This window comes from Anas platyrhynchos, chromosome 8 (genome assembly GCF_047663525.1).
Source record: "Anas platyrhynchos isolate ZD024472 breed Pekin duck chromosome 8, IASCAAS_PekinDuck_T2T, whole genome shotgun sequence".
NCBI classification, from domain to species: domain Eukaryota; kingdom Metazoa; phylum Chordata; class Aves; order Anseriformes; family Anatidae; genus Anas; species Anas platyrhynchos.
Genome location: NC_092594.1, coordinates 21,889,628 through 21,909,091, shown reverse-complemented (window position 1 = coordinate 21,909,091; position 19,464 = coordinate 21,889,628). Strand labels below are relative to the sequence as shown.

General features: G+C 39.4%; 1 protein-coding gene across 7 annotated transcripts in view; it reads left to right on the top strand.

Moving 5' to 3' along the window:
* Window positions 1-13,020, top strand: part of PLA2G4A (phospholipase A2 group IVA) — a 118,815-nt gene extending 105,795 nt beyond the window's left edge. For all 7 annotated transcript variants that reach the window (XM_005015357.6, XM_005015355.6, XM_072042192.1 and 4 more), the window contains 5 exons: window positions 240-482; window positions 5,663-5,847; window positions 8,282-8,477; window positions 8,663-8,820; window positions 10,379-13,020. In XM_005015357.6, the coding sequence (XP_005015414.1) occupies window positions 240-482; window positions 5,663-5,847; window positions 8,282-8,477; window positions 8,663-8,820; window positions 10,379-10,510 (914 nt within the window). In that variant the 3' untranslated portion in view covers window positions 10,511-13,020. The remainder of the gene's footprint in view (window positions 1-239; window positions 483-5,662; window positions 5,848-8,281; window positions 8,478-8,662; window positions 8,821-10,378) is intronic.
* Window positions 13,021-19,464: the final 6,444 nt, after the last annotated feature.

Below are 19,464 nucleotides of genomic sequence, written 5' to 3'. Positions count from 1 at the left end.
TACACTACTGTACCGCAATGAGAAGTTTCACTGGCCTGTGAAGGTAAGAGGATGATTTCTATTTTCTTAGTAAAATTCTTGCAGCAAAGCTCCTTTGTTTAATCCATAGCTTCTTGAAAGAAGGATATAGTTCTTTGTAATAGGTCCTTTATTTTACTAGACCCTGATTTTACTAGATCTTGGTTTATATTCCACACATTAACAGTCTCACCATTGGTTATTTTCATTTTCCTCTACAGGCACTGAGAATTCTGAGGCAAACCAAGAATATCAGAACAGCAGCCAAGAAAGCTGGGTGCAGCGAATGCTGATGGCTTTGGTGGGTGATAGTGCCCTTTTCAACACCAGGGAAGGGCGTGCTGGAAAAGTGCACAACTTCATGCTGGGATTGAACCTCAACAGCTGCTACCCACTCTCTCCTCTGGCAGACCTTCTAACTCAGGAATCTGTGGAAGAAGATGAACTAGATGCAGCCGTAGCAGGTTAGTTCACAGAAAGCCCATGTTGCTGCATATTTATTGTGAAGCTGTGAGTTCCTCAGTGTGGTAACATTTACTCAAACTGTGAAGTGTATGGTGGCTAGGACAGCAGCTGCACAGAATTAGGAATCATATCTGATCAGTATTTTGAAGATTTCCTGTAGACAGTGTTACTTATACTCTGCTCATTGGAAGCCTATGAATTTCTGAGTATTCTTCTGGCACTGGTGCCTTTCTTTTTTCTTCCTTGGTAGGAAGAACAGAGCACTGAGTTAAGGATGTGTCTTTCCCCATAGAAAAGTTATATGGGAAGATGCATACTTTGTGGAGCCTCCACACACAGTTTCTGTGATTCAAGTTGCAATGCTTGGGGTTTATTGTTGACATCCTTCAAGTTGAGGAACTGCAAATCTCCATTCCTTCTATGCTGTCATGTGGCAGCACAGCACTGCCAACCATACCTCATAATAATAACAGTCACTCCAGCCCCTATTTTCTGTTCAGAGGAAACAGATTGTCCTAGTTGGTCATTATGCAATAATAAATACCAGATGTCGTTTAAAAGCTTAAGTAGCAGACAGTCTCTAATGTAGATTTGTTAATGTAACAAATCCCTTTGAGTGGTTGTATAGTAATTTCCATCTGTGCTCCACTTTCTAAATATTTTTACCATCTCAGAGGTGTTTACAACTGGGTAATCTTAATATTTATAGTGCTTCTAAAAGAGGCAGGAAAGCGGGTAATAGATTCATGGTAGGAAAAAATGACAGTTGATGAGAATTTTGCCTAATTAAGATGTGGATAATCTTCAGTATCAACTATCAACTTCCTGGGTCTTAATTTTAGATGAAATAAAATGCAGGTTTGACAGAATGAGCCTGCTCCTCTGATACAATTACTTTTGAGTGCCTATCACCTGAAAATTCTCTGGCTAAAATGTCTGGCAGAAGTTTGATTTAGCTGCAATTTTTAGTGTTTGTTGAAGCCCACACTCATAAACCTGAACTAACAAATCAAATCTAACAGCTGCAAATAGTCACAATGTAGCCAAGGGTAGTAGAAAGACAAAATAAAAGATGAAATTTCAGTAGTTGATATAAAATTTAATCATTCAGTAGTGTGATAAGTGTATCCACATTTTAATGGTGTTAGTGAATTTTACTAGTGAATACGTAAGAACCTAGGAGTCCAGAGGAGTAAATAGAAAGGAAACTTTGGAATAAATTTGAAATATTGTGTATTAGCAAGGCACTGGCTGCATTTAAGCATTGCATATTTATTCCTATATTTATTCCTATTGGTGAGAATTTAGCTAGCAGTTTGAGTACAGTGAGAAGTCTCAATTGCTTTAGAACTTTTTTTTTTTTTTTTTTTTTTTTTTAATTAACAGGCCCCAAAGGGAGAAGTAAGTGAATCAGAAAGGATATCCCTGGAGGTCTTTAAAAGACGTTTAGATGTAGAGCTTAGGTATATGGTTTAGTGGGGACTGTTAGTGTTAGGTCAGAGGTTGGACTCGATGATCTTGAGGTCTCTTCCAACCTAGAAATTCTGTGATTCTGTGATATAAATAATGCTTTACATCTCCAGTTGTCTCAAGCCTTTCACAGACGTTCTGAGTCGGACTGTGGAGAATGAACTGTTATAGGCATAAACTGATCCTACAGGCATTATGGAGGGCAGAATTTAGGCTCTGGAGTACCCTGAAGAGATCCCAGCTGCTTGATCTGAAAGTAAAAATCTGTTAGGAAGTGAAACAGGTACAACCAGGCAGTAGTGTAGAAATGGGATCACATGCTCAGTGTTCCCAGCATGCACATACCTGGTGGTATTGTTCTCCAACAAACCCATGGCATTTAAATATTTCCCTTTTACCAAGAGTACAAATCATACCTGAGTTTTAGGACGTCTGCATGGGTGTGCTGTCTGCTTAGAAGGGAACATTCTTACAGCCCCAGGTTCTGTTCATACAGCAATCAGTGGGATTACTGCTGCTTACTTCAGTGGACCAGCATCTAACTCCTTCCAGTGCAGGAGCAGAGAGTATATATACAAAAACTGCTTTTGCAGTAAAAGTGTGAGATCATTAAGGGCTTTAAGTCAGTGAAAATGCCAACTTAGTTCCTATATTTGAACTATACTGTGATTTTATCGTCTTTTTATTGTGTACCGTAGTTTGGTAATTCTAGCTTTTTAGTGCTTACATTCCTGGTTTATATGCTCAAAATAGTTGGCATCGTTCTGCTGTGGATTCAGTTTTTGCTGAGCATTTTCTTAATTGATCTCAAATATGCTTTAAAACTTTACACCTCATGAATAGTTTAACTGAACTTGGAGTTGTTTTGTTTCTGTGCCTTAGTATTACAACACACCAAAATTGCTTGAGAAAATGCCAAGTGAATAACAATAAGGAAAAAAATAACTCAATCTCTGCTTCCTTACTTCAGTATTTATGGAAACTGTTATAGTAAATGCACGTCAGTAGCAAATGCCCTCTTCATCTCTCTTACTTTCGTTGAAGCTACCGTCTGTGACAAAGGTTGGCCTCCAGAACATTCTCTTTCTTTTATTTCTAAACCATTCTTAATACCCGTTTGTGTATCCAATTACTGCAAATGAGATAGGCATGCTGTGCTGGTTTCACACAGAGCTATACTCCCAAACATGTTGTGCTTCTCTCAGCTGGTAGTTTGGGCTGAAAGCTTCTTGTAATATGGATGCATCTTTTATAAAAGCATGAGCTGAAAATTAATGTCGCAGGCTCTCAAAGCATAAATACTACTTTCAGTCTTCACACTGCTTGATGAATAATAATGGGTTGGTTGAGCAGGGCTACTAGAGTATGTAGAGTGATTGTCCTGGAATCATGTGTTGTAAAATGTAAAAAGAAGAAAGGCTTCTTATTCAGCTCTTCAGAATAACTACAGCACAGGGCATAAAGTAGACAAGGCTTCTTTTAGCACCAGGGACTCACATTGTACATTACACATCTCCCACGGCAATTGCAGCCTCACCTGCAGTGCCCTGACCTGTGGCTCAGTCTGGCTGCTTACCTTATCTCACAGGGTTGGTGTGTGCTGCTTCTGGCCTCCGTCTCCATTGTTTGAATCAAATCAAACTCCATGCCGAGCCTGCCTTGAAATTCGTGTCATTAAGATAAATAAATAGGCACTGGATAACGTTCATTGCTTTTGTAATTCTGGCCCAGTAACAGAGACATAAGTTACATTTAATTTTATTCTCAGTTCAGCAATTACAAGTAGACTTCTAAAAGGAATTATAACCAAAAAAAAAAAAAAAAAGCAAAAATCTTAAGTTGAATTTCTCCTGTAATTACAGGAGTCCATGACTAATAAAAAAAAATGTATGTGGTAATTATAAATTTATTGATGATATTACAGTGGTTTAGCATTTCAAATATCTTAATCTGGGTGGTACAAGTTTTGTTTAAAAGATAATTGATGACTTGATTTTGGCTTCAAATTCAGATTTTGTGAAGTGAACTAAGAGTAAGCTAAAAAGATGTTTTTGTAATTTTTAGGAATTCTATTGAGAATAAGGTTTTAAAATAAACTATAAATTGTGTTTGAAATATTGCCTTTAAAGAAGGAAGGGGGAAACAAAACTATTTTAGTTATCTTAAAAGTATCTGTAGTAGGTGTATGTTTATAACAGTGGGTTTTGAATTATAGTGAATTTGATAAACACTAATATATTTTCACTGATTTATGGCAATTCATGGCTATTAAATATATCTAACTCTAAAATAAGAAGAAAAAAAGGTAACGATGCCAAGTATTTTGAGCATATAAACCAGGAATTCTAAAATAAGCTCTCACTCAGCTCTTTAACACTAGGCAGTCATTTAAAAGTGTTTTCTCTCATGGAAATCAGTGCAAATATTAGGAAATAGGTGGATCATTTCTCATCAAAGTGATGTTTGGTAAAAAATAATAACAGAAATAAAAATTAAAAAATACGTGATCTAAGAATTTTTGCTGCTCATAACTGTACATTTTTCTCATGCATCCTGAAATGAAGAAGGAAAGCTGTTGTAATGAAATAGAATTTTAATCGATTTTGATGGATTTTATTCACATTGCTCATACTTTCAGATGACTTTTATTGCCAATAGGTTGGTGTTAGGAAATTTAATTATACAGGAAATAGTTACAGTGTTCTGTTCATCATTGCTTAGATTACACTGCCCTCTACAGATATAATCATTAGTTTTTAATCAAATGGCCAAAACACGCATTAGAAATAGTTTTAAAATCTAGAGCAAGAAAAGACTGTCAGGAGCAAAGTAGTTAAACTACTGCAGGGGTAGTTTAGCAGTATCCAGGGACTTGGATAAGTGCAAAGATTGCTTGTTCTTTCCTGAGTTGCATTCAGGGAATGTTGGAATTGAAGAGAAAACATATCTTATTTTGCCCTCAGTTTGGTCATTAGGGATAGAAGACTATTTTATACAATACCATGGCAGTAAGTAGCTAATTCTGTTCAGTGCTTAAATTTCGTATACTAATATGAGTTCTCACTTCTTTTTGTTCCTAGTATAGTAATGAATATGAGGTCATGAGGTTTGCAGTACATTGAAAAGCAAGTTGTTTGACTTGTTAGTCTTAATTTTAATGGTCAGAAACAAAGACGAGCAGCAAGCAGGAGCAGAGCCACTTAATAGCTTTGTGGGCAAATTCTAGTTACTTGGGTGAACACGATCTGGGAAGGACAGAAGGTTTGGGAGGAAACCTGGAGGAGAAGGTTGGGCAGGGAGTGTAGGACCAGAGATGTATGTTAGGAATCTGTCTCAACGTCCTGTAAAGACTTTCCTTTGTGTCTTGGGGTTGTTAGGGTTGAAGGGATAAAGCTGGGAATGCAAGGGTCAAACCTGGGCATCTGTCCCCATCCATTATGCTTTGAGCCATCTCTGCTTCTGCCTTGGGACAGGCTGTTGGTGTGCATGGCCTACTGAGGTCCCTGCCAGCCCTGTTTTGTTTCTCCTTCTCCAGTTGTTAAGATGAGAATTAAGGTTATACATATGTTCATGGTATGTGTAGCTGGAACACCAAAGATTAGATTCTGTGGAATGTTCAGTACTTGGGGAAATACTAGAAACCCCATCAAAATTGCAGCTCTTAATTGGTGTTTTCCTGTATTGTTTTGTTTTTATTTGTTCTACATAGATCCCGATGAGTTTGAGAGGATATATGAACCACTAGATGTGAAGAGCAAAAAGATTCATATCGTGGACAGCGGGCTTACATTTAACCTGCCGTATCCACTTATCTTAAGACCTCAAAGAGGGGTTGATCTCATCATCTCTTTTGATTTTTCAGCAAGACCAAGTGATTCCAGCCCTCCCTTCAAAGTAAGTAAGGCAGGCCATTCCTTTCCTTGTGTTAATAAATTTATTTTGACTCTTTCTTCCAGTTTGTTTCTTTCAGTTGGGTTGGCTGCACATTTCATGGTTCCAAAAGGCAATAGTGCCCATCTACAGCATTGGAGCAACTTGTTTCCACATCAAGGCAGAATATTGCGCTCTGCCTTAGTTTCTATATGTGTGACTCACATGATGCAACCGACACAAAGTAGACAAATACGGTTTTGGTTTCTGTAAATCATTGTTTGAAGAAGTAGCTATGTTGCTTTTTATGAAAGTCTTGCCTTCACATTGAACTGCAGAATGTTATGTCAATGGGAAATAATTAAATTTACTGTTGTGCTAGCACTCTAGCTCTGTACAACCATTCTCAGTGATGCAAATGAATGGTTTTCTGTCATCATCTTGTAGAAATGTGTTTTCAGTCTGGTATTGCTAAATATTTAACATTTTGAAAGTGGGACTAACTGTTCATTTTCATGTCTCTAGGATAATCCCAGTACTGGTTTAAGTATAATTCCTAAGACCAGTCATGCCAGAGCAAAACAACTACAGAAAAATACAGATTAAATTACCTGCTTACTTTCTGTAGCAAGTGTCGAAAGCATAGCTGTCTGTCTGTGCAACCTGTACAAGTTCTGCATCCAGACAGCTCTAGTTGGTCAGAAAAGGTTAATATTGGATGATTTGGTAGCTGACATAGAAACAGTAACACTTAAAATGTCTGTTGAGAGGGTCTTAAAGAAGAGGCAACACTTACTGGAAACCCAAGTGAATTTTTAAAAAGAACTTTTATACCTGTTTGAGAAACACCTGGCATTCTTTGTAAAAGTGCTTTATAGACAAATTTCAATTAGAACATGGGAAAAACATTTTTTTCCTTCTTACTACCAAAGGACAAGAGCTCACAGCAACAGTGAAAATAACACCAAAATGAACTCTAGATCATTGTTGTCAAACGCAGAGAAAAACAAGCCTCAGATGACTAGAAAGGAGTAACCTCTGTAATCTCTGGGTCTTGTGGGGGCCACCTGGAAGAGTAGAGCACTGAGAGGAATTGGAGCAGTGCCTTTCATCTTTTAATTGATTCAATCCCACAGTCTACTTTCTTCCTTTAAGTTTCTATTCATTTAAGAATTTCTCTCCTTTTTTGTTGGGACTATTTCCCCTGTCTGCTAGATTTACTGATGCAGTGCCATCATCTCCCCTGAAATGCTTCTTGCCACCCGTTTTTTATGTTCAGCACACGGAGTCTGTGTAAAAAGCTGTTTATAGTTGTCTCTATTAGTTTGCCTAGGCATTCAACTTTCTGTTTCCAGCAGTTGCAATTTTCTGCGCCATTTTGGTGAACATACCATAACATGGAGCGATTGGTTTGAGTATCAGGATGTCATCCTGAAAGTTTTTCTATAAACTGTAATTTTTAAAATGCAAAGTCATTTTACACAAGAAAAGACAATGGGAAAATTAAATAATGCCTTAGGTTTTCGTGAAGCTGCTGGTGAAGGGAATGGTTCATTTGTTTCTGATGCACAAGTATGTGTATAATAAAAAGAGTGACGTACCTCCACTTAATACACAGCTATAGTCCACAGGCAGAGGTTGTATGGTGATGGCCTAAAGGACAGAAACCAGTTTTGTTTACTGACTCTGCAATCCCATTGGCTCTGCTTGCATTACAAAGAGTAAATGTCAGTTCAAGAGTTGGGTCTGTTGTATCTATGGTTGCACTCTAATATACTTTTATTACTCCAACACGTAGGAAAATCAGCCAGCTGAAGTTGATAACTCGACTCTTGTTTTATCATTTTACACCCACTGTCTTTTAATCTCTTGTGTATCCACAACAGTTGCCCCAATTTCATTCAAAACAAAGATTAAATACGTTGACCTTCCCTCCCCTTCCTCTCACACACCCTCATTACATCCTTTTGAGTCATTATTTACAAATTATTTTGTTTACTCAATTGTCACGAGGAAAAAGAAGACTGTTTTCCTAACTTACTTCTTTGCTTAGCATGCTTTCAAATGTTCTTCTGTGCTGTGATGTGACTGCAAACCTAACAACACGTGGATCGGTGTTTATTAACCCTCACTGGTTTCCATAGCACTGATACTCAGTTTGCAAGTAAAATTACAGATGGTTTTTTCTAGCTGTCAGCTCTGTAAATTCACCCAAAGATTTATATGACAGACCAACTCTTTCCTTCCTGTGAATCATCACAGGTGATGAAGATTGGGCAGGCTGAATGAGTTGCTCAGTTACTAGACTGGGTCTCTTGTCCAAAGATGGACTTGATCAGTCCTTCTGTGCTAAAGAAGTGTGAGATAATAAAACTGCTTCTAGTGCGGATACCTGTATCCATCTAGAGAAAATCCCTTTTTGCTGTGAGTGCTTATATATATCGTGTTATCTTTTCAGGAAATTTTGCTTGCTGAAAAATGGGCCAAAATGAACAAGCTTCCTTTTCCAAAAATAGATCCAAATGTATTTGATCGAGAGGGCTTGAAGGAGTGCTATGTTTTTAAACCAAAGGATACCTCTTCAGAGAAAGACTGCCCTACTATAATCCATTTTGTTTTGGCAAACATCAACTTCCGGAAGTATAAAGCTCCAGGTGAGCAAGTAGTTTTGGATGCTGAATCTAGGTGTTCCTTTGAAGTTTTATAATGATGTAGTGTTTATAGACTACAAATGCTTTGTCCCTGAAATGACTCTTAAGTCTATCTGTAGTAGTTAGGGATTTCAAAAAAAAAAAAAAAAAGTTGGTAAGTTTTAGTTGTGTTTTTGTTTTGTATGCAGGTGTTCCAAGAGAGACACCAGAAGAGAAGGATTTTGCAGACTTTGACATTTTTGATGATCCAAATACACCATTCTCTACTTTCAACTTCCAGTATCCCAACGTTGCTTTCAAGAGGCTTCATGATCTAATGGAGTTCAACACCCTCAATAATATAGATGTATGTATGCCAGCGTGGAAGGGGCTTAAAGGGTCTAGACCGTTAAAGGGGAAAGTAGGTAAACCCCGGGGTCTGCCATCCTAAAGGTACAGAAGTTTACTTCAGTGTTTGCCTAATTATTTTGGCATATAAAGTGCTTCCTGCATTTAGTTGTGCCCGTTGTTATTTTGAAAATTGAGCTAGATCAAAGCCCATTATAGTCAGTGGAAAAAATCTGCTTTATTTTAATGAGAGATGGAGTAAACTCAAGGTAGGTTCTTTATGAACTTGTGTATAAGCATGCTGATTATGGGTGCGCAGACAAACTGTGTGATGGTTGGACCAGATGATCCTGAAGATCTTTTCCAGCCTTAATGATTCTATGATTCTATAGACAACTTGCATCCTTCTGGCCTGGGAAAGGAAGTAGAGAATCCAGTTACTGGAAGTAACCCAGTGACTGGACTTACCGGAAGAAAGTTGGATGAGGTGCTCAGTAACAATTGGGTGAAGAGAATTTGGTCTTTCACTTGACCTCCATTTAGTACCTAAATATCAGTTTTGTAGTAAGCATAACTATATATGATCCTCTGTCAATAATATGTGAGGCTGCTGGAAAGGGCCAGGGGGTATTTTCCAGAAGATAAAAATTATAGATATTTTCAGGACCAAGAAGATTGACTTAATATGGTTGACTGTCTTCCAAATAGAACTATTGGAGTATGGTCTGTGTGCTTTCCATAATGGTTGACCCTGTGCTTGTTAGGATCCACTCCCATTCCTGCTCTGTTCTACTGCCATTTCTGTGTTGTTTTTGTCATTTTCGCATCAAAAGCCCTGCAAGGTAACTGAGCAAATGTGACTGCAGAGGATGTAGGATTTTATGGTCAGGTTTTTATACTCAGGCCTTTATGTATGATGATGATTTTCTAAGTTAAAAAAAAAAAAAAAAGAACTTATTTTGTGAAGATCTGTGGAAATTTTCTTCTCAGCTAACTCTATGGTATTTAATTATACTTTCTAACTGATACTAGTAGTAACACAGGGCTGTGATTGGTAACCCTTTTCTCACAGTATCTGCAGAGTGGCTTTCCATATTCACAGGTGTAAATCATCATCCCAGATAAAGAAAGGATTTATGTTTGTTTTTTTTTTCAATGTAGTGAGCAAATCGTGTTGCTTTGGGACCAAGGAAGTGAAAGTGGGGATTTAATGTTTCAATATAGTCATGATTTCATATGCCCTTTAAGTATGTATTTTTGCGTTGTTTTGATTTACCCTTCAGTGTTGTGCAGGGACTCAGTTGAGATGGTTCATTTAGTATGTTCCTGTGTGACTTGTTTGATGTTGGTGATAGATACCCTGTCATACCTATTAACTACATCTAAATAACTGTTTTATACAATAAAACAAATAGAATTCATAGTGATACTCAGCAATCACTTTGTTCAGAGGATGGAGTGGAGATGAAATTAGGAGCAACAGGTGTTAAGATCTGAAGGGGTCTTTTCTTTCAGTTAATATATTATTAAAACTTAGTTAACTTTCCCAGAGTGACACATTTTAAATTGTTTTCCAGGTGATCAAGCAGGCTATGATGGAAAGCATTGAATACAGAAAGGAGAATCCGTCTCGCTGTTCTGTGTCACTTAGCAGTGTCGAAGCAAGGAGATTCTTTAATAAGAACAATCTTAATAACAATCATACGTAGAAGATGTGTCACAGGTCCTATTCCTTCAAGAAGCTGATTCTATCTTTATAACTGGAGTTGTAAAGACATTTAAGAGCATCACTACTCTTGAAAAGGGCTGTGCAAAGGTCCTGAAAACCTTTTCTTGTGAATCTTCAATATTATTTTGTATTTCTTTTTTTTTAAAAACATTGAAAACATTTCAGTATATTGATATCCTTAGTTTAAAAACTGTGTAATTAGGTTATTTTGGCTATAAAGTCACTGACTTCAGTGTCTTTTTTTTTTTTCTTCTTTTTTCTTACAAAATTGTAAACACTGGTTTCTTTTAGTGGGACAATTGTCTTATATTTAATTGATGTAAACTGGGCATATCTTGAAATGTAACACAGAATGAAACACAATAGAATAAATCTTTAATAGCAGAGATGATATAGGTGTATACCTGGCCTCAGGCCCAGATTCCTCTCTGCTTTACATGAATGAGAAGATTGTCTTCAAATTTAGTTTGAAAAATTGATAAAAGCTGACTATTACTGCTAGTCAGTAGCAGCTACCTTGTATATTAAGTTGCTTGTCTGCTTACGAGCACTGTTGCTTGCTTGCTACACTATTGATTTCGTAGACTGGAAGGTGTTTTGCTTGCCAGTAACTGTTGGCTATGTTGGCCCAACCAAAACTCCATCATCAAGCTTGTGTTTCACCTTTTAATTTTCTTCTGTGAGTGGTGGCTCTTAAACAACACTTTGTAACAAATGGCTGTCAAAGAAATGGGCTCTGTACATCTTTGATATGATCAGTAGGATCCTCAGCTGGTTGTTAATGTGAGGAAAGCTGTTGTTGTTGATACTAAGAAGGATCTGGTCTTGAATCTCAGAATCACACATATTTTCACAAAAATTGAAGTCCACTGTACCGTTGTTTAAGAATATATACATCCACTCAGCAAAAAATCCAGCCTCTTGCATTTTCTGTTTCTCTTTTGTTCCACGAAATTACATTGCTTGAGTTTTAGCTAGTAGCACCTGTGTGTTAAGTGGTTAAGTTCACATATTTCTGCCCCAAATGTTTCCAGGTAAATTAAACATGATTTTGCATTTGATTATGATTAAAAGCAATACATTTCTGCAAAGGGACAGTGGCAATATTTACAGTGGATAAATAAATTGTTCCCGTGTAAGAATGTGAAGTAGTTCATCTGTTAAGGGCTATATTTAAAGTTATTTTTAGTACTTTGAATAGCAAAAGACTGCAAATAAACATAGATTATTTTAGTACCATCTGAAAACATGATTAAAATCTTCATATTAGATAACTGTGCAAATGCATAGGAAAGGGTAGTCACACCTCCAAACACTTCCAGCCTCCTTTGGAATAATGTCATCAGCAAGCGTGAAACAAACTAAAGGAACTGACAGGGCCACCAGGTGACACACATCAGCACTGCCTGCATACCAGATCTGAGAGCTGCAAAGTTTAGGACGCTTGGTCTGATGGGTTTCACTTAAAACAGAAACAACCAAACAACCAAAAACCCCTATGGGATTAACTCTCAGTGGGTGCACCTGGTAGTCCCAGCAATTTTTTGCTACCTGCTTTCTTGTGGGGTTTGGAGAAGGTGGCAGGGGCTGAGCAGTTTGGTTGAAGGTGAGTTTAACTGTCTGGGAGAGTTAATGGACATGTGAAGGTACTTGTAGAGGTGAGAAGGTGGCCCTGTGTGCTGCTTGGCCAGAAGCAGGTTGAGAACAGCACTCCTTTCTCTAGGAATTGCATTGTGGTGAAAACAGAAGGTGTAGGTGGGATTGTTCACAGTAGCGCAGTCAGATGGTATGGGTGTTTCTTTGCAAGAACTGTAAATGAAATTTTGCTCTCTGTATTTCAGTTGACATTACTGGGGTTCATATTTAACTCCCTTACCTTTATGATAGGGCTTTCAGGATTCTGGCAGGCACAGAGATAATTGTCACAAGGGTATCATTTTGTGTAAAGACTACCCAAAGCATATCTGATCTTGTTTGATAATTTTGCGACAAAACAACTTTACTATAACTGCTCCTTTATCCAAGTTTATTGCTAATTCAGTGACTGTTCATCTTATTGTGAATAATTGAGCTATTTTTAATTGCTAAAATCTGTAAGCCCAGAGGAAGGGAAGTAATTGTAATGCATAATAGATGCTGCATCATCCCTCCTTAAATCTACATGCAATGCTAGGTAATTAATTAAATTTTCTGTATTGATTAATAGGTTTTATTTCTGTTTGATGTAATGCATGTTTGAAATCAAGAGAGAAAATAAAAATAACTTATCTTAGTGCTGCATAACTTAAACATTTTTCAGTAAATTTTGGAATACAGGAAGAAACTGGTACTGCTATTGTAATATTTTCTTTATATTTTCCCCTTTTTGTTAATGAGGTAATGTTTGTATTTTGTAAGATGCACCTTCTCTGTTTTATAGAAGTTTTATCATACTTTACACAGTTTATAATATTACAGTGTTATCAAACAATAAAAAAAATATATTTGGCACCTACTGTTTTCAGTTTATTTTCATCATTTACATGATATTTTCACTTTTTTTTTGGTGAAGGGTTGTGGAACATCTTTGTGGTGTATGTGGAACCTGGTGGAGCAGCTCTTATGCAGGGAATTCAGGGCTTTCCTTGTTAGTCTTTCTTTCTAGTTTAAATGTTACAAATGCAACTTCTTTGAGCAGCCCAATGTGTGCTGATCATGCGTCAATCCATTTCAATCCCCGCTGTTGTATTTTGCTGTCACCGCTCTGCCAGCTGCTTTGTGCTTTCTCTTAAGAGCTTGACAGCATGGGCTTGAATGCTGGGTTTTTACTATCTTTAATCTCAGAGTTCTTAAAAAGCAGGTAAAAGTTCCTCAAACCTGTTTGGGTCAAATAGCTTTTGGCTTGTTGCTTCCTTTTGCTGAAAACCGAGCACAGTCTGTCATCTGCAGGTTCTTCAGAAATGCAAGGTCATCACTGTGATGAGAGATGCATAAATACTCCCCATCGCTCTTTGGCAAGTAAGGCTAGGAGTTAGCTATGACCAGTAGATCTCCAAATAAAATAGTAGAGGAGTCAAAAGCTTTAGGTCTAACATGCATATGGGGGGGGTAAACAAATGTTTACCTCTGCTAAAACCAAATCTATCAGAACAAAACCTTGTTCTAACTCTTTCAAGCGTTTGAAATGTCTCAGCCTCTCCAGAAGCTCATTGGTAAGTTCATAATTATAATTTCACTAGTCTCAAACTAAAACCTCACCTAATTTTAGTTTAACTTCAAGTAGAGAAATTCATTGTGATACGATCAGAAACTCGGAAATTGAAAACTATTTCAGCTCAGCTTTAGAGTCTTACGCAGTATATTAAAAATAGTCTGTAGTCTTAATATTCTTAGACAGTATATTAAAGTCTGCAGTCTTACCTAGTATATTAAGAATTACATCAAAGGACAATAAAAAATGGAGAAAAAAACAAAACAAAACAAACAAAAAAACCACACAAAAACCCTTCCACTTCTGACAAGTGATGGGAAACTAAGAACACTTTTTTTTTTTTTTTCCTTAGCCTAAAGATCTAGTCTTCCGTTTCCCTATCCGTCTCCTAACTCTGCTTGATCTCTTTTATCCCTGTGATATTTTTTTCCATCAAGCATATGTATGTTTGGAGGAGATTCTTCTCAAATGCAAGTACAAACACGTGTGCTTGGGTGTGGATTTTCTCAAAATTTACCTATAAGGTAGTAGAAGGTGGATTTTGAGGGGGAAAAAAATACAATTTTTGCAATTTGTGCAGCCATGGAGGTGCCCCCATGCTGGCCTGGTGCCTGCAGAGTGCTCAGCCCTGCCGTTGGCTGGGCGTCTGGGGAAGGCAGGCATGCAGCTTTGCAGAGAGAGCTTCAGGCTATGCCCCCCACTGCCAGGGGAGGAATTGGAATTTTTTAGAGGAAATGAATGCTCAGAATGAAATCTGTGCCGGAAAGCATGAGAGCACAAGGACATTGGCCTCAAGACTGTTTGCATCAGCATGTAGAAAACATTCTGGCTGGGAGCTAGGGTTGTGGCGAATGTGCTTTCTGTTTTGACCCAGCATGTTTTGTCTGGGGGATGCAACCTGAGAAGCCTAAGCAGGCTCTGGTATTCTCTTTGCAGGCTGGATTGCCCACAGATCTCAGCTTTTAGAGCACTAGCTTGATTTTGAGGCTCAGCTGCTCTGGACGAACAAATGGATGGGATTTTAGCAGTGCTGCATAGGAGGTTGTGCAACCAAAGACATTTACATACCACATGTTTGCTCTGATGCTCACTCAAAGCAAAAGCATGTAGACATTTCCTGAAGCTGTAAATACACCCATCACTCTTACTGCTTTTTCATTTCACATACGGGTTAGATTTGTGTATCAATCTGACTCACTCAGTTAAGTTGTTACACACTCGCTCTTCTCACGCTAGGTAAGCAGATCGTCATAGCAAAGAATTCCCCATGACAACAAAATCATGAGACTATTTTGCATGTGAAGAAAAGAGCACAATGATAAAGTTCACAGAGTGACCTGTTCACCTTCGGACTAGCCAAAAAGTTAAAATTTTCAGTACAATAGGAACAGCAATTTCTTGTGTGACTGTTTAATCCCTGAGTGCCATGCTGCAGGTATTTGGCTCAAGCAGAAATCAGGGACTGAAGCCCAAGCCAGCAGGCTTCTGCTCCGTTTACGTCTTGTCAGAAGAAGTGTTGGAATAGAAGGGGAGAAGGGAAGAGCTGCGCTGGGCTTCCATGCCTTGGTTGTGTTAAAGCTTTCCCACTGCCTTGGAGACCTGAGCGCTGACCCAACTTTCTCCTTAAAGAATATTTTGCCTTTGATCAGAGCAGTGCTCCTCACGTGCTTTCTCCTGGAAGCCTGTGGCCAAGCTAAAAACAGAAACTTGAGCACTTTAGGGTGACTTTTGACCTTCTTGTTCAACTGAGCAGAGAAAACTAGGCAGCTCTGTTTTTATTCAGTATCAAACAAGAACTTCTGCCGTGATGAAGTCACACAATTTCTTTCTTACCATTTTCTATTTAGCCTCACCTCTGCTCCCAGCCCAGCTTTCTGGAAGGGCTCCATGGGATAGGTCCCTGGGGCCAGCATCTGCCCTGCAAGGGACGCAGGCACTTGCCCCCTCTGCCAGGCACCCGTAGCGCTTCAGACGAGGAGGTAACGGCGCAGGCATGTTCCCCACCACACATTATAGCCATTCTTTTGCCAACACATTGTTTAGGGTGTGTTATGGAAAAATATGAGAAGGAATTAATGTGATGACATGAAAAGAAATCGAGACAAGTATTTTGCCAGTGTGGCTGGGAAGAAGAAACGCTGATGCTTTGCAGCTGCTGATTTAATACAAATGCTTCCTTCTGGTCCAGTTTTGCTAAATCCTGGGGCTTTGCTACAGGACATTTTTGTCTTACGGCCAAACGCTGTTTATGAGGCTAGCTAATCTGTGCTAACAGCCTGAATGGCTGATACCTGCATATTGGCAGACCCGGCCCCGAATGTCAATCTGTCTGGCTGTGAATGCCCATCTGTCTGGCTGCCACTCCCATCCGGTCAGAGGCATGGCCCTGGGGAGGGCTGGGCCCCATTGGAGCCCATGGGCAAAAAACACACCAGGGCTCATGTGTGCTGTGGGCAGTGAAGGCAGTTTTATCATCCTGGGGCCATTCACGTGGCCATGAACTGGTGGCCTGCAGCATTCAGTGTTTTTCCATTTGCCTAGGAAAGCCATCAGAGAACACTGATGAGGTGGTTTTGCCTTTGGTAACCTCTTCGTGTTTTCAGCAGGACCTCACTCAACCTTGCAGAGGTCCAAAAAGTTAGTAATGCTGACAAGCTCGTCAGCCATTTCTCCCCCATTATTTTCCCTTCCATCTGTAGGTGGAGATGCCTCTTCTGAGCATGTTTTGAGCAGGTTTCAATAACCAACACACCACAGACCTGTTTCTCTTGTTGCATGCCCAGGTGTCATTTTTTTCTCTCTTCCTCTTCCTCTTCCTCTTCCTCTTTGCAGGTGACAAGGGGGTGTTGGAAACAACAGGGACAATCATTTTACATCCCATGTCTTCAGTGTGTCTGTATTGGCTACTTCCTTCCCTTCATTTTGGCATCAGAGCTGGTGCTCTTTCCCTGCATGCATTACTCTGTATTATCACTCTTTTTGAGCCTGAACCATTTCTTCCTCATTTCCTGCACTATGCCCAGCAAATGCTGTTCAGCAGCAAGGGGGCAGTGGTCTCAGGGTGCCGCTGTGAAAGCAAGATGCAAAAACTGTGTGTGGGCATTGTGTATTCTTGATTCCCTAAGGGAACAATCTGTGCTCTCTGTTCCTCATCACCCCTCTGGGCACTTTTGGAACAAGATACGGAAGCACAGCAGCACCACAGTGCATGGAAAGGCTGCCATCCCTCCTGCTGCCTGCTGGAGGAAAAGACTGCTGCTTGCAGGTCACCCATGTTCTGCAAAAAAATGTAGGGGGCTGTAATGCACCACCACTCACCTTAGTCTTTGTATTTGCCAAGTGTAACTGTGGCGAGAAAATAAGACAATTGTATTTTTCACAAATCCTACCTCCTCCTGACCTGCTCCTTGCTTTCAAGCCATGTTGGCATAATAGAAGTCTTCCCTTAATATTCCACTGCAATGAAGCAAGAAGGCATGCAGGTGTCTGAAACTATTTTAAATGCCCCCAACTACCCAGTTAAGAACTATCATCTTCTAGATGAAGAATGCAGATACATGTTTATACAGATAAATATATGTATTTAAAATTTATGCTCAAGCTACTGAACTGTAAGTTTTCTTCTTGTCCCCGTGGACCAGAGCATGTTTTCAGCTAAAGGTAATATTAAAAGTAAAAATGATCACTGCCATGATACTGAGTTCATGAAGGCAGCATAGCGATGGGGGTCAGGGTCTGTCTTTTGGCTTGTAAATGATTTGATATTGGTAGTGAAAAGAGCAGTGTTGAGTTATGTGTGTAGCAAAACATGATGAAAACTATGTTTTAGGTTTAAAAAAATGCCTAAGACTGGATGGACATGAAAAACAGGTAAACTCTGAGAAATATCAAATTGCCTTGTATCAGGTTTACACATGAACAGAGGCAGAAAGCATCCCTGAACCTTGAAGACTGCAACCTCAGTTGTTTCATGCAGTATAGACTTAAACACACTGTTTTCCTTACAATGATGGTAACTGGCTGTCCTCAGTACTAGCCAAAAATCAATCAATTTGAATGACAATTCTAAGGCACAGACTTTAGTATACACTTCTTCATTCTTTAGCATGTGCATGGGAGTGTGGTGGTTTTACCCAGCTGGGCAGCTGAACTCTACCACAACCGTGCTCTCACTCCCCCTGCTCAAAGGAAAGGGGGGGGGGAATAGAACAGGAAGAGCTCAAGGGCTGAGACACACAGACAGGGAGATCACTCCCCAGTTATTGTCACAGGCAAACAAGGCAGAGCAGACTCGGCGTAGGGAGATTAGTATAATTTTTTGCCTATCAGTAGTCGACTAGAAAAGTGAGAAAATAAAAGCAAACTGAAATAAATAACAACAACAAAAGCAAACACCTCCTCCCTATCCACCCTCTTCTCCCCCCCTGCAGGGGATGCCCACAGGCAGCAGCTCTTCAAGAATTGCTCCCACATGGCTCTGTACCACGGGGTCCATCCGTCAAGAGCAAACTGCTCCAGCACGGGTCTCCCACGGGTGGGTGGCAGCTCCCCCCAGCCCCGCTGCTCCAGCGTGGGCTCCTCTCCACGGGCTGCAGCTCCGGCCCAGGGCCTGCTCCTGCGGGGGCTCTCCATGGGCTGCAGCCTCCTCCAGGCCACATCCACCTGCTCCACCAGGAGTCTCTCCACAGGCCGCAAAGGAGCTGCTGCATGCCTGGAGCACCTCTTGCCCTCCTGCTGCACTGACCTTGGGAGCTGCAGTTTTTTTTTTCTCTACATTTTCCCACTCCTCTCTCCCAGCTGCTGTTGTGCAGCAGTTTGTTTTATTATTATTATTATTATTATTATTATTATTATTATTATTATTATTATTATTATTATTATTATTATTATTATTATTATTATTATTATTTCATTTGTTTTGTTTGTTTGTTTGTTTTCCTCCCTTTCTTAACTCTGCTCTCTCAGAGGTGCAGTCTCGCTGTCTCAGCTCTGGCCACCAGCGGGCCCCTTTGGAGCTGGCTGGAGCTGGCTCTGATCTGACATGGGACAGGTGCTGGGCTCTGCTCACAGAGGATGCCACTGTGCCCCCCCCTACCAAAACCTTGCCACATAAACCCAATAGAGGGAGTACATGAAGGCTACCAGAAAGCTTGGGTTACAAGTGAATTGTACTCTTCCAGTGTCATCTAAACACCATCTGCCAGCCATCGTTTTATCTCCTCAGTGTTTGTGTTTAAAGAAGAACTGGCATGTTAGAAAGAAAAGGATAAATCTGTTCTTGAAAAAAATATAGAGTGGCTGCTAAATAAGAAAAATACGAGAACTGTATACAAAAGGTTGCTAACTTGATCCTTGTATCAAAACTCTACGGAGAATTTTCTGTTTTAGATTTAGTTTTCTCTCAGATCAGAATGGGAATTGAACTACTTACATCATTTGTTTTAGTAAAGTTTTAACATTTCACTTAAATGTGAAATTTCAACATTCACGTTACAGTATGATGAAAGCCAACTTTTCCGCTATATTGTGTAATGTAATAGATGTCAGCCTGAAAAATTCAACTTAATCAAAATGTCTTTTTATAACTGCCTGTGGTGTTGTAAGATGCACTTAGCAAAATGTGTTGACTTAATGAATGCAATTGAATCACCACTTTCTGATGGCAAACCACAGTGAAAAATATCCTTTACTAACAAATTCCATGTTCTCCATGTGCTAGCACACTGAGGAAAGCTGTTGTGAAA